Below are 15667 nucleotides of genomic sequence, written 5' to 3' on the forward strand. Positions count from 1 at the left end.
TTTTAACTACAAACGCTTAAAATAATTTTCAAATTTTGAATTAGTACAATTGTTAAAAAAAAAAAAATTATGTCTATAGATTTTTAATATTTTTAAACTATAAGAATAAATTGCTCTCTGAACACATCTTTCACATATTTGTCTGGTTACATCTTGTGTAAAAAATATAATTTCATTGGGGACTGGACGAATTTAAACAACCTTGCTTACCTGCAGTTGTAGAATAAAAACTTGCCAATCTCCCTTAACATATAGTCTTGTATAGGGCGACCAAGTTAAGACGATGACCAGTAACATGGGACCAAACCTGCTTTAGACGGTTATCTGGTCATCGTCTTAATTTGGTCGCATTATAGATTTTGAGAACTTTGACCCTGATCACTGGGGTTCAGGTAGGAATGACGGTCAAAACGAACAGGTCCTGACATCAGCACTCATAATCGTAGCATTCTTGTGTATCACTTTTCCATAAGATGTAGGCGATTTTGTAGATTTCTAGAAGCTATCAAAGGGGCTGCATTGATGGAAATTATTGCTTTATCATCTGCATATTCTGCAGTTAACGTGTGAGGTGTCGTAGGTTGATCTGATGCGTAAATGTTATATAGTATCGGGGAAAGTATGCCTTCTTGAGGGACACCTGCATTTATAGGGGCTATGATTGAGACAGAGGAGACATAGCATACTCGGAAGTTGCGGTTGGTTAAGAATGATTTAATGAGAAGGTAGTAGGAAGGGTGTAAGAATTTTTTGAGTTTAAATAGTAGGCCATGATGCCAAACTTTGTCGAACGCTTGTGAAACATCCAGAAAGACACAGGTGCAATATAATTTTTTCTCAAGGGAGAAAGAAATTGCATCAACTATCCCGTGAGCTTGATGGATTGTAGAATGTGATTGGCGGAAGCCGAATTGATGATCTGGAAGAATTTTATTTTCACTGATGCTAGGTAAAATTCGTTTGAGAATTAATTTCTCAAGAATTTTTGCAAAAAACGGAAGTAGGCTTATAGGTCTATAAGACGTTGCCATATCTGGGGGGTTTATTGGGTTTTGGAAAAAGAATAATAGATGAAGATTTTCCAAACAGTTGGGAAATAGGAGAGTCTTAGTATAGCATTAAAAATATGAGTGAGGTGAATGATAGCTTTTTTTGGGAGATACTTAGCGACTTCAGCAGTGATTAGGTCATAGCCCGGTGATTTTCGATTGGGATATTTTTGAATTATGTACTTAACATCATTTGGTGAGAAGTGTTTGTCAGGGGTAGAGAGGGGAAGGGGAGTATCTAGAAACTGGTTTACTGAGTTGATATTGTCATAGTTAATTATGTTTTGATGGGGCTAAAACGTGTTATGCAGATGGGTCTTGAATAATTCTGCTTTTTCTGAGTCTTTAGAAGCATAAGTGCCGTTGTCTTTTTTGATGGGAATATTCGAAGATTTATATTTAAGAGCTTGCTTGGTAGCTTTCCAAAGACTTCCGTCTTTATTTGATAGATTAGATAAGTTATGATATGATTCTAGTTTATGTTTAGTGAGAATTATTTTTAATTTGTTTGCCAGTTTATTGTATTTATGTTTATCCGACGGTAGTCTAGTTCGCTGGTATTGAGCCCTTAATATACGTTTCTCGGCTATGATAACTCTTATGTTTTGGGGAGTTAGATTAGTTACCTTGGGGAGCTCATTTGGATTTATTGATGCCCAAGCAGCTGTTTGTATGCAGTTAGTTAGGTCGTTAATTGCTAAGTCGATGTTGTCAGTAGATTTTAATTTGACATTTAATTTAATTTCTTGTTGGACAAGGTATGGAATAGAAGCTTATTGGTGTGAGAATAGAATAGTTTAGGTGGTTGGGGGCAGATTTGTGGATAGGTGTTTACAGTTAGCAGTATTGAAGAGTGATCAGAATTTAAATCTAACAGGTTTTCAGTGGTAGTGTGTATTCTGTTAGGAATTTTAGTAACAAATATATCCAGAATATCAGGGTTTTTTCTTAAGGACGTTGGCCAGTAAGTTGGTCCAGGTGGGGCAAGTACTTTAAAATTTTTATTTTTGACAAAGTTATATAGGATAAGTCCTCTTAGGTTATTCCAAGAACTCCCGAGCTTCCGACTAGACTACCTGCAATCCTGTGCGCTAACTATAAAACTAAACTTTACACCATTCACTATTGCAGCTATATATTCCCCTCCTAAACTTAAAATTACCACCCAAAAACTGACCGACTACTTCAATGCCATCCAAAAGGACAACTTCATAATTGGAGGAGACTACAACGCTAAACACCTATTTTGGGGTCTAAGAGCTTAAAACTAATTAACTTAAATTTCTTGATATCTTATGTCATTTTTTTAATCATTATTCAATTGAATACTATTTTGAATTTTTTCTAGCTAAGCCTACTGAATACCAACTTTCTAACTTAAATAAGAAAATATCAAGCCATTATTTTTAAAAAATGGACACCAAAAGTAAATATATAAAATATATTAATATACCTTGTATATTATATAAAGATATAATTTATGTATACATTATTATTTACTAACTAATAGATATTTAAAATGCATACCTTACCTATATAATATAGAAACAGAATACATATTGTTACCTATGTAATTTTATTTTCAAAAAATGTGTGTTTACATTTAGAAGCTAAATTACTGGAATCAATATAAGAGTTTTAAATAATTTCAAGGTATATGCATTGATTGTGTAATTAAAGCACAAGACATATTATACAAATGTCATATTTTATAATTTTCGTATTTCATGTTATTAAGATATTATCTTTATTGTAAGAAAAAAATATAACAATGCTATTGAATAAGTCCATTTAAAATAATTATGTATAAATAAAAAATACTAATAACCTTTTAATTTGTATGAACCAAAACACTAGTTAAAAACTAAAACAATTATTCTGAATATTCTACATATTTATTAAGACTTACATTAAGGAAATTTATATTACTAATACAAATGTATTTATTAGATAAATTTAATAAGCTGAATGACCAGTAGGCGAGGATAAGAATGTATTTCAAATGACTGGCTCTTGTGTCATTAATACCCAACTCATGAACGGTTTTAAATAATACATAGAAATAACCGGTATGAGTTTCCTATTTTGGTTTATACTGCCTAACAGACTGCGTCTTCGGATCCTGCCTAACAATTTTCAAAAAACAAAAAACCATTATAAATTAGAATCCTAAATATATATATACATACATTATAAAATAAATTGGGGTGAAATTTTTGTTAATAGTTTTAACTTTGTTTACCTTTAGTAGAAAGTGATGCGTTGATACCGTCGACCAGGATTTTGACCAGAGCCAGCATTACCTGCATTTCCATTACCAGCTCCTAAATAAAGAAAAAATGTCAAAATTATATTTTTTGAACAAACAGGTATGAATGAATCAATATATTAAATACAACTACCTGGGTTTCCATAAGGTGTAGTACGAATATTAGAGGTATAATTTGACCTCATCGGGCCACCACCACCACCGCCATAACTTTGATTTGGACCCCAGTTGTTACCTACATCATTCATTGAAATTAGACAAAAATAAATATTAAGAAAATAAAATTATAAATCTTACTAGGTTGTTGTGAGCCTCCCCAACCACCACCGCCACCTCTTTGGTTGCCCCAACTTGGATAATTTTTAACCAAAATTTGAGGAGCACCACCGCTGCCTTTCCAGGCTCCACCAGAATTAGAATTGTACCCGCCCGCACTGCCGCCATACATATAACCGCCTCCGACAGAGCCATAACCTCCTCCCATTCCAGAATTTCTATATCCTCCACCACCGCCATTTAATCCTAATGGACAACAAAAAAAAGGATCAAATATAATATATAAGATACATATCATATACACACTAAAGACAATAAATTATTCTTTCTTTTTAGCATTTTAATTAGGTACTAATCAACAAGTACTAAGAGATATTAAGTATCAAAAGCGTATTATGTAGGTATTTATTTTTTAATATAGATTAATGTAAAAAGTTAAACTTAGAATCCATGAATACAATTAAATATTGAATGTATGCAAAATATAGTTGTAAATAAATATATATAGATTCATATTTACTGTTATTATGTCCTCCGCATAATTCGTTTCTCGGATTTCCTCTCCAGCTACTTCTATTACCACCGCCATCACTACGACTAATAGATTTTTCCACATCCAATTTTTCTCCATCAACTTGGTGACTTTTTACCACTACATTTCAACAAACATATTGTTTTAATTTTAAAAATACATTTTAATTTGTAATAATGTTACTCACAAATAGCTTTGTCAACTGAATCGGTATCATCATACTCAATAAATCCAAATCCTCTTCTTTGGCCACCTTTATCAGTTACTATTGTTATCTTAGTGATATTGCCAAATTTTCCAAAATATTCAAGAAGATCATTTTCCGACTGGTTTTTTATACCAGTAACAAAAATTCTATTTGCAGAAACTGTAGTATCCGATTTTTTAATTTCCTAAGATCATAAAAATAAAATATTTTCAAGTTTAACAATAGGTAAACAATTATACTTATTTGTTGTTAAGTTAAAATAAGGAAAAATTCAAAATAGTAGTTTTATCATACATCATTGACATTAATTTTAAAAATGCACTGTTTATTTTTTTTAAATTGCATATAACATAATATATAAGAAAAAATATTGGATGTAAATATCATACGTCAGGCGGTACAGCGCGTTTAGTTTCCACTTCACGACCATCAATTTGATGAGGCCTATTTGACATGGCTTGATCAACCATAGATGATTGAGAATATGTAATAAACCCAAATCTTCTAGATCTAAATATATACATTAAAATGATTATAATAACTATTAAAAGTATCAAACAAAGCAAAAAAAATCGGTTACCTTTTGGATTTAGGGTCTTTTATGACAACATAATCTACAATTTTACCCCATTGCTCAAAAAATGCTTTCAGTGAATCATCAGTTGTGGTGAAGTCTAAACCACCAATGAATAATTTTCTGTATTTTTCTGGTTCCTACAGTAAAAGAAACACATGGGTTATGATTGACATACAAATATTTCGGGTGAGCGGTTTCCAATGTATTTATTAGGTACTTGATTGTGTGTATAAAAGTAATAAAACAATTAATGCTATTGATTCGAATAAGGTAGGGTAAATTTACTTACGCTAGATCCCATGATTGGTGAGAAAACTCGCAATACGAACAAAATCAGAAAAAAGTAATGCAAATAAAACGGTAATATAGTCAACTGAAATCAACAATATAAAACAAGTTTTCCTAAGATTAGTTTATCAGAAAAATAATTGATGTTATAAAGACTGAAATTCACAAACAAAAATGGAAGTCGCGCTCGTCAAACGGTGTTACGGTAAAACGATTCAATAACTCGGAACGTAGGTGTCTGTTTGCGGTACAGCAAAATGGAGGACGGTTGATGCTGTATGACGCGGACGCTTGTAACAGTGTGAACAACATAAGTAAGACGCACAAATATTTCTCTTTACCAATGGCGGGAAATATAAACCTTTTAATAATAATTACCCATTAGTAATAATACTGATTTTTTTTCTTATAGTATATACGACAAAGGCTATTTTTTTTGTATTTTTTTTTATTCTCGGTATAGCGAAGAATGTATCGGTCTGCAATGATATATTGTGTTTAATTGTTTATTACATTTTGGAGTAAGTAGAAAATAGATGATGGAGTGGTACTGTGGGTTCTGATTGCAAATTGGATCAAAAGTAAAAGAAAGTGAGCAAATGCGGGTACCGCTCTCCTGTATATATTAAGTATATAATACTATTATTGGTAACTGTAATGAATGTCTTAAATTTTAATTCATGATATAAATTCATTGCCTATGAGGTGGAGACTCGTTTGCGCACATATTAATATATATTTTAAATTTACGACAACTCGTCTGCGCACAAAATAGTGAACAATGATAACCATCTGGTAGTTACAGTTTTGGGTGTACAAGGGGTCTTAAGCAGGAACCCATACAAGATGAATATTATTGATATCATTTGAACACCCGAAATTAATAAAGGACAAAGTTGGTCAAGGCGTTCGAAAAAAGATAAAATGTTAAGGATATTCGAAAAATTATTCTGAAATTGGAAGGTGGCTTAAACACTTTTTCAGTTTACCTCATTTCAATTCTAATAAAGTTCCGGACGCATTTACTGAAATAATTTCAATATCTCCTTGTCATAAAAGTATGGATTTTCCAGACTATATATTAAAAAATCATATTGCTATATTACTTGAATGTTCTCGATTTTTAGGATAACTGCAATGCAGTATTGCGTAAGTTTCTACACCACTATGCTTTTTAAACGACATAATTTCTCACCACCCATGTTGTTTAAAACTTTAAAAGCATGAGGTGCGCGTGCCATGAGGTGTGTTTTTTTATTGTGATGTCCCCTGTAGGCCTAATCCACATTGTAAGCGAGAACACGCGAACGCCGGTCGACTACAATATTATTGTAGTTTACATAGATAATCACATTGATTGCATGTAGGCGATAGCGACGACTGCACTTCTTGCGTATGACATATAACATCATAACATACAATACGTTTTATATATCAATACAACATATTTTAATATAAATAAATATTGAATTTAACGTCTAATAGGTTTTAGTTTATAGTTTTTAATTTCGTCGCAACACGGCATTCTCACATTTTCGGCTTACTTGAATTTTAGAATGTGTGATAGCCTCTAGAAAGGCGAGCTATGCTGCTGGAGGGATTTGCATTTGTCACATATAAGTATTGTATGTCACATTGTCGTTTGTCACGTATTATAAGTCCAAAAGGAGTAAAAATGGGTTAAAATTAAAAATATTGCTGATGCCTACCTATAATACGGGTATCGTGTTAGAAACCAGATAAAAAAGTTGTGGGTTTCGGAGTTGGCGTTCAAAACCAGGTTCAATATTGTTTGTGGGTTTTGCGACAGAAACCTGGTACACTTGTTGGCAAGTTACGGGTATAACACAAGGCTAGGCAAGTTAATTATTTTTTTTTTTTTAACTCAGTTAAGTTAATACCTATGCACCAATAAGAAAAAGTTAAAAGTTAAAAGTTAATTAAACTATAGGTTAACTCAGTTAGTTAAAAGTTAATACACACTTATTGTTAACTTTTTATTAAGTTAAAAAAAAGTTAATTTGTTTAAATTAAACACTAGCGTAAAACGCAAGCATACTCAATTTTTTTCCAAAACTAAATTATAGACTATATATGTTTATACTTCATAGAGTATTTCCATATAAGTTAGATTCGAATGATAAAATTTTTTAACTTTAACAATGAACGGTAAATATTTTTTGACATGAAAACAAAATAGACTGAAATAGTGAAATAAAATAAAATTAAAACAAAATAAATTAACTTAATTTACTTCTTAAAATGAACAATTAATTCGTTAATTTAACGTTAATTGAAAAAGAAATTTAGTAAGTTAACAGTCAATTTAATGAAAATCTAAAAGTAAGTTAATACCTTGGTATAACGTATAAGGTACAAATAAGGGTGAAATTCTACGCAAGTAATGAGTTTCCCGTTAAAAACTGGGTGAAATTGTTGTGTGTCCGAAACCGGGTTCAATATTGTTTTACGGGTTATACATGGTTGAAATATTTCAACCCTGGGGTTACAGGTATAAATAAGTAGGTCAATTTACTAGCGGATTATGAGTTTTGCGTTCAAAGTGGGGTAAAATGTTTTGCGGGGTACCTGTATTTACTCCCTGATTAATAATAAATACCAAAATAATTCCTTACCAGACTCAATATTTTTTCTAAAAACCTTGACGGTGTTGAAACATTGTAGGAGCATACAACTATTTCACATCTGTGCTCTGAAGTCTGCAGAGTCACAGAGAGATATAATATCCTTCTGGACGCCCCTCCTACAAGTTACTTCAATATGTATTATTTTTAACCGAAAATCAAAACCTAAATTCAATAAAATTACAACATATGCTTTCGACCGAAAAATCATGATAAAGTAGTAGAGACAATTTTGTTTTCTTAATATTTTACAGTTTCACTCATATTAAAAATATAGTTAATGAATATACATTTGAAATTATTGTTAATAGATATTGAAATGGGGTGAATGTCATTTTAATAGGTAGGTACTTGGTCTTGATAATCACTAATCAGTGTCCGGTATGGCCGTATACGTAATATAAAAATGGTTAGTTTGACGGCCAATTCATCATTAGCAATAAATAGATAGAATCACATACATTAACAATTAACTTATGAAATTATAAACAGCTTTATGACAAAAAAGGTTGGTAAGTGGATGCTCTGCTGAACAAGTGGGTCACTGTAATATGGATGGTATTAAATTTGAATTCAATGATATAATATTATTATTGTACACAAAATATGATTCTGAGCAGTGACGGTTTGTTAAATATATTGTTAAATGTTATTACTTAGCCGGCTGAATTAATATTATAAAATTACAACAAAATAAATAAAATGGTTATTCTTGGTTTTTTAATATGTAATTTCATCCAAATTTTAACTTAAAATAACTATAGTAAAAAATGTATTTATGTATTTTTTAGATTTTTTGGTAACAGAATTAATTACTCAGGTGGAACTTTGTTTTGAAGTTTTAATCCTTAGCTATAAAAGTTGAACATTTTATAAATTTAATATTACTAAATAATTTGTAAATACTCAATTTAATAAGTTTTGTCAAAATTCAAACATTGAATACTTATAAAAAAAAAATTGTGCCTATATATTTTTAATCTTTTTCAACTGCTATTGTAACAATATATCAGAAACCTTGTATTCAATTTTCATGCTTTTTGGCCCAACAAATAAAACTTTACTTTATAGATATTCATAAAAAAAAAAATTGAAATTTAAAATTGTCCGTAAACAGCTCAAAACAAGTTAAAATATTTTCAAAATGTTATGGTGCATAGAAAATAAAAATATAAACATTCGGTAAAATTTTCATGTATTCGTTTTTGAATTGTAACAAAATACGAAAATCGTCACATCAGAAATCGAGTGAATATCCAATGTTGTAATAATATGAACTACAAACGCTCATAAAAATTTAATTTGACATGCTTTTAGACATTTTTTTTTTTTTTTTTGATAAAAGTAGATAAACTTATGAGAAATATTGTATTACTTTTTCAAATCTTAGATTTAAAAAGAAAAATTTTTAGGAATTTCCAACTCAAAATTATTTGCAAATTATAAATGTACAATATGGTGTAACGCGAAATATTTGAATTTAACAGTAGTTGTTATCGTTGTTGATTGCTGAGCAGTAACTGAGTGTGTACACAATTTTTTTGATACAAAATTATTTTATACAAATTACAAATTACAAATTTATTTATGAACTAAATTATATTAACTATAATATGTGTGTGCATGCAGGTCATGTAAATGTGTGCGTAGTAAGTGATCATTAGTGTGAGTGACTGCGTATAAGTAGAGTGCTCTTTATATGATATATATATTATATAGTTTTTATTAATACCTATTAATAATTAAATTAAAACTTAAAATCAATAAAAATATTATTTTTAATACAATTTGTATTTTATTGTAAAATTTTACTAATAACTACACCATATTACAGTATATTATCAAAAACAAAAACAATTGTAAAACATGTTTCTACTATTATGGTTTATTATAGTCCTTTTCAATGTACAAAAATAAGATAGAAATAAATAAGTAATGATTGTATTGATCAATATAATAATATATACTAGTATTAAACATAGGAACAATCAAGGCTGGGCATTAATGAAATAACAAATTTAAGTTAAGTTACTTTTAACTAAGTTGTATTTTTTCTATGTTGTAAATTAATTAATTGTATTGTCAGGTTAAGTTATTTAACTCCAAATTCCAAATAATACAGCATTTAAAATTCAATAATAAAATAAAATAATAGAACAACAACATTATTATTATAATGTACAATAAGTACCTAAATACATTTTAGTCAAATAAACAGTAATTTTGTTGGTCTAAAAAAATTTAAATATATTATTAAACACCTTGAACTTGCTCTGCTTTAAAGTAGGTTTGAAGTATACCTCATTAAACTTACGTCTCAGTAATTTAATTATGTATTAAATTTAAATTCAATGATTAATACTTAAAATAAAAAATTATTACTAAAATAGTTTGTATTATAATAAGATAACAAACTATCCAGCTTGTATATTATTTCCAGGATTGTTTTTAATATAAATTGAAAATTTTTTACATTTTTAATAGGTAGCTAACATAAAATAACAAATTACACAAACATTTTAACTACAAACGCTTAAAATAATTTTCAAATTTTGAATTAGTACAATTGTTAAAAAAAAAAAATTATGTCTATAGATTTTTAATATTTTTAAACTATAAGAATAAATTGCTCTCTGAACACATCTTTCACATATTTGTCTGGTTACATCTTGTATAAAAAATATAATTTCATTGGGGACTGGACGAATTTAAACAACCTTGCTTACCTGCAGTTGTAGAATAAAAACTTGCCAATCTCCCTTAACATATAGTCTTGTATAGGGCGACCAAGTTAAGACGATGACCAGTAACATGGGACCAAACCTGCTTTAGACGGTTATCTGGTCATCGTCTTAATTTGGTCGCACTATAGATTTTGAGAACTTTGACCCTGATCACTGGGGTTCAGGAAGGAATGAAGGTCATAACGAACAGTTCCTGACATCAGCACTCATAATCGTAGTATTCTTGTCTATGGTCACAACGTCTCCTGTTGGTTTTCTGCCGAATGAAAAAGGAATGATAATCCTAGAGTCCAAAGTCATTATAATCAGAGTATTTTATTATGTTTGGAAGGAACATAATTTATGACTCCACGTTTATATTTAGTGAACCATACATGAATGTTAAATTATTTTTTTCAAATAGAACATGAATATTGTTTATATATTTAATGAATTTGAACGATTATTAAGAAATTAAAGTTTATTTACCATTTGATAAATATAATAATATGTATAAATATGGATTAATATTATTATCATATTATTATATAAGAACATTTTTCTCTTATAATATTCCTATTATATATTTATCTGACTACGAATTATAAAAATAAAATACTTACCTGAAATTCTAGTGGGTATGGCTTAACATACAACATCAAGGTATAAATTAATGAACGCATTCATTTTTTCCACGAACGTGTTCATATGGAAAAAACAATGAACATGAACAAATTCAAATTTTTAGTGAACGTTCGAATATTGGACTATTTGGTAGTACCCTAAGATCATATATACTACTATATATATATGATATAAGGTACCTAGTACTGCTACTAACATCTTATAATATGGTACCTAAAACAAAAAAATTGAATTAATAATATATTTCAATGTAAAATTAATAAGTAATCGGTTGAGAAATTTACAAGATGCTCACAGCTCATTTATTAGACATTTTCCCGACACAGATCAAGAGAAACTCGTATGTTTTTATTTAAATTTGATTTCGGTGGTTGTCATTGTGTCAATAGTCAAATCGTCATCGATCATTTTCAAATAACTTTTTTTATTTTCGCTGGTTATACCAAAACTTACAAGATATTGTATTATCATCATAGATGACAAAGAAATGGATGGGCCTGCCATAGAGTATGCTATACTGTACCTCTCATATATTATTATTACCTATTTATTATTCCGTGTCCTAGGCCATGCTAATTGTACATAATATTTTGTAAAGGAAGAGAACCAAGATTTTTAATGAAGCAATTGGAGTATATCTTAAAACGAATAAATTGTGATCAATACCATAGAGTAATTACATTATATTATGTTATATTAATTAAGTATATTATCGATACATAGCAGGTAAATATTGACTGTTCATTAAGTTACACGTACAATAAATATTTTGTTAAATCCCTGAATACTTAAATATTGTTTTTACTTTAATAGGATCTGAATTCACTAAAATATGATTGATAGATTGTAGGTTGTATTAATTTTGAACTCATACTCGCTTACGGTAGTTAAGTTTGATACCACAGACAATGTATCGCTCGTTTTTATATCACCAAGTCATATTCAGAATGTAAGGAACACGAAGATTCTGGTCGAGACTGAGAAACCACTGTATGCAAGGTGGCTTGAGCACCAGACTGCCATTACAAATTTATATCATACATTTTAAACATATGATATGTCCACGTCATTGAAATGTTGACATATTTCAATAGTTAAATCATGATACTTACCACGTACAGAACAAATAGAGCATCGGCTTCATCATCTTCAACTGAAGTGGTGTTTGATTTAGAACATTTAGGAGATTTCGAAGTATTTAACCCGGGGTGCTCGCGCTTGAGGTGTTGCTTCAAGTTAGTTGTATTGACACTAGTTCTCACGACAACATTACGTCATAACTTTAAGCACCACCTTTATGAGGCTTATCAACTTTCACGAAGTAATTCCACATGTTCGAAGTCGAAGGCATTGTACTACCTATTGTATTCACTATTTCACTGAACTGAACCACTGCACAGGTCACACTCCACACGTATCGCGTCTTCGATACGACCATACAAGTAGGTAATAAATGGTAATAAGTACGTAACTATACGTAACAAATTTTTCTTCTTGAAAATCTTGAAAATCTCTTATCTCTATTCCCATCTCTATTCCCTCCATTTCGTCAATGTTGATTTGATAACTTTATCGCTCTCATAGATGAGAGCTGATAATAAATAGGTAACAATAATAATGAATAATTTATACTTAATAATATTATTTAATTATTAAATGCTCTCAATAAAAATCACAACAAAAATCTTGCGTTGACTGGTAAGCCGCCGTAGGATGATTTTGCCGTCGTCGTTCACAGGTGGTCCCCGTTACATGAAATAGTGTTATTATGACGCTATAGGCATTGCGTGTAAGTTTGGAAAGCCTAATCTTTTTATTACGTTTACGTGTAATCCTAGGTGGCCGGAGATCTCACAGAACATAGTGGCGGCGGAGGGTCACGGCAAGCGACAGACCGGACCTGGTGACCAGTGTGCTTGACGCGAAATTCGAGTAGCTGCTGTGCCACATAACGGTGAACAATATATTTGGTAATGTCGATGCATATGTTTATACTGTCGAGTTTCAGATACGAGGACTGCCGGACGCCCACATACTGATAATTCTGAGTGAGGGTAGCAAGTTGCTAACCGCCGACGACGTCGACAATGTGTGTGTGCCTTCTTGCCAGACTCGGTGACTGATTGGCACCTATTCGATTCTGTGACGAGTAACATTTATTCAATTGGTACTTATATGTTACTCATTTATTTCATTTGACAAGCATTTCTCTGTTCACATTACTTTCAATAAAATCACGACAAAATTCAGGCTTTAACTAGTAAGGTATATGTATATTATCATAAATGGTTAAGGGCGCCGAAGCCGGTGCGTTTTTTAGTACAAAACATGTCTTACTGGAAAAACTCTCACGCCCTCTAAAATAGTTGGATTTTGTTAATTTTTATTTTATTTAAAATAAGAGAACATTTTGCAGGTGGAGTTAAAGCCCAATTTTAAAAGTTATAATTATAGAAGCTAAATATGCATTTGAATAATGCACAATATTTGTTCTTTTTCAACCTATTTTTGTATCACTATTCAATGCAAAATGAAAATTCGGCCTTTGATTCAAACTGAAAAATGTTCTCTTCTTTTAAATAAATAAATTAACAAAATCCGACCATTTTACAGGGCAAGAGAGTTTTACCTGTGAAGTCATTTTTGTTGATATAATATACCATATCAACCCCCCCCCCCTCCCCCCATACACAAACAAATAAAGCTGTAGATTACTGTAAAAGATTAGTTAAACTACTTAACTAAAATATAAAATATGATTTTCAAATTTTATAGAATTTTGTAATGTTGAAAAAACCGACACTGACACCCTTAATTGAATTATTAAAATGGTATTCGGTTAACAGGGTCTATCATATCAACAGAGAGTGGTATTCATGGAAGCGCATACTGAGAACATTGCTTGGAATGCAAATTTAAAATTGATAGTCAGACGTTTCAAAACTAATTATCAAAATTAAACCAGGACATTTCCTGTAACTAGGCAGATAACCTTACTCCAGTAAGGAAGTATAAAATATAATGTATTACAATTTTAAATTTTAAATTAATTTAATTTACTGTGTGCAGATTTATAGTTTTATTACTTATTCAATGGATAGAAATCAACGGATTCATGGTTTCAAGATGCCCAAAATTTACAGGGAAATGCGTCGAACATTTTCACTTCTGATTATAAGCACAACATTAAAAACAGCATCGGTTAAAGAAATAGACTATAGTTAATGCATCACACTTTAGATATAAATCAATAGATTTAATAAATATAGCCTTTTGCTCACCTCTCTCAATGTTTTGAAAATTGATTTTGTTGAAAACTAGTGTTGTTTAAAATATCAGTATTTCCTTAAGGGGACACCACCCGGTGATTTTCTGTCTTTGTTTAACACACGCACGACAGTATTTTAGACGTGTTTTTTGCCAAACATTACAATTGATCTATTAAAGCGATAAGAATTCTGAAAACAGATTTGAATTTGCGTCAAGTCTACTTAAAATGGACATTCCCAACTTTATTATAATCATTCATGAAAATCCCCAAATCCATGAAAACTTCATATTAAAAAAGAGTATTTAAACAATTTTGTTTTTCAATTTTTGGAGAAGCTAAAATCAAAAAATCAAAGTTATGGGAAAGTCGATTTCAAGTAGACTTGTCGAAGAATTCATATCTGTTTTCAGAATTCTTAACGCTTTATTAGATCAATTGATATGTCTGGCAAAGAATCCGTCTAAAATCATATGTCGCGCGTGTGTTAGACAAAAACAGAAAATCACAGTGTGGAATCCCCTTAACCCGTCAGTGGTTGCGATGTGAGCGCGGCGCTCACCTCATTAGTATTTTGAGTTCCACTTATTTATTTATTACTTGATTCATCTGATACTATTTATACCTTCAATCCACACATGTTTAAATATATTTTTACAACTATAATAATTTTATAAATAATTCTTGATTAGATATCGACTTGCAATGTTGTTAATATCCATAAATTGAGCGTTGCACTTACCCAATAGGTCAACCCAAAAACTCAAAACCTATATTTAAGGAGCACACAACATTCATATAGGTACTTTATAATAATCAGCAAAATATTCCAAACCACTAGGGCGAAGATAAATGATTATGATTATATTATTATATAATTATGTATAAAAAATTATAAATTAATTTTTAGTGGTTAACAATTTATAATCAAGAAAAATTGTAAGAACATTTTTTGTAAAAGATTAAACTATTAATAATTTGTTGTTGGTTTCAATATTTTATGTTCACTATATAATAAATAATGATGGAAAAACAACGAGGCGAGCGCAGCGCTCACTCAATACCAATGGCGGGTCTTTGCATAGCGATACCAACGACGGGTTAAGTAAAAACTGATATTTTAAACAACACTAGTTTTCAAAAAAATCAATTTTGGATTCGAACCAGAAACTTGAATTTTTTTACTT

General features: G+C 30.2%; 1 protein-coding gene, 1 long non-coding RNA gene and 2 other non-coding genes across 4 annotated transcripts; 1 reads left to right on the forward strand and 3 right to left on the reverse strand.

Annotated features, from left to right (window-relative positions):
* Positions 1 to 272: 272 nt before the first annotated feature.
* On the reverse strand, positions 273 to 341 carry Mir3035-2 (microRNA mir-3035-2). Its single transcript, NR_040201.1, has one exon. It is a non-coding gene; the product is annotated as a microRNA mir-3035-2 (primary transcript).
* A 2655-nt stretch (positions 342 to 2996) lies between these two features.
* Positions 2997 to 4844, reverse strand: LOC100160578 (heterogeneous nuclear ribonucleoprotein 87F-like). Its single transcript, XM_029491829.1, has 7 exons — positions 4724 to 4844; positions 4314 to 4518; positions 4115 to 4246; positions 3616 to 3840; positions 3452 to 3553; positions 3292 to 3373; positions 2997 to 3175 (listed from the first exon to the last, which is right to left on the reverse strand). The coding sequence occupies exons 1-6, from the start codon at positions 4802 to 4804 to the stop codon at positions 3294 to 3296; spliced, it is 825 nt and encodes a 274-aa protein (XP_029347689.1). The 5' UTR covers positions 4805 to 4844; the 3' UTR covers positions 2997 to 3175; positions 3292 to 3293.
* Positions 4845 to 10632: 5788 nt separating this feature from the next.
* Mir3035-1 (microRNA mir-3035-1) lies at positions 10633 to 10701 on the reverse strand. Its single transcript, NR_040200.1, has one exon. It is a non-coding gene; the product is annotated as a microRNA mir-3035-1 (primary transcript).
* A 2168-nt stretch (positions 10702 to 12869) lies between these two features.
* Positions 12870 to 15380, forward strand: LOC107885113. Its single transcript, XR_001680334.2, has 3 exons — positions 12870 to 13379; positions 14059 to 14213; positions 14282 to 15380. It is a non-coding gene; the product is annotated as an uncharacterized LOC107885113 (long non-coding RNA).
* The last annotated feature ends 287 nt before the right edge of the window (positions 15381 to 15667 follow it).

This window comes from Acyrthosiphon pisum, chromosome X, assembly GCF_005508785.2.
Source record: "Acyrthosiphon pisum isolate AL4f chromosome X, pea_aphid_22Mar2018_4r6ur, whole genome shotgun sequence".
NCBI classification, from domain to species: Eukaryota; Metazoa; Arthropoda; class Insecta; order Hemiptera; family Aphididae; genus Acyrthosiphon; species Acyrthosiphon pisum.

Excerpts from the sequence above, each read along its gene's own strand:
- LOC100160578 (XM_029491829.1), bottom strand. The coding sequence starts at position 4,804 with ATGGTTGATCAAGCCATGTCAAATAGGCCTCATCAAATTGATGGTCGT. Across the intron at positions 4,519-4,723 it reads AACGCGCTGTACCGCCTGAC|GAAATTAAAAAATCGGATAC; the intron begins GTATGATATTTA and ends TTATGATCTTAG. Across the intron at positions 3,374-3,451 it reads TACACCTTATGGAAACCCAG|GAGCTGGTAATGGAAATGCA; the intron begins GTAGTTGTATTT and ends TTCTTTATTTAG.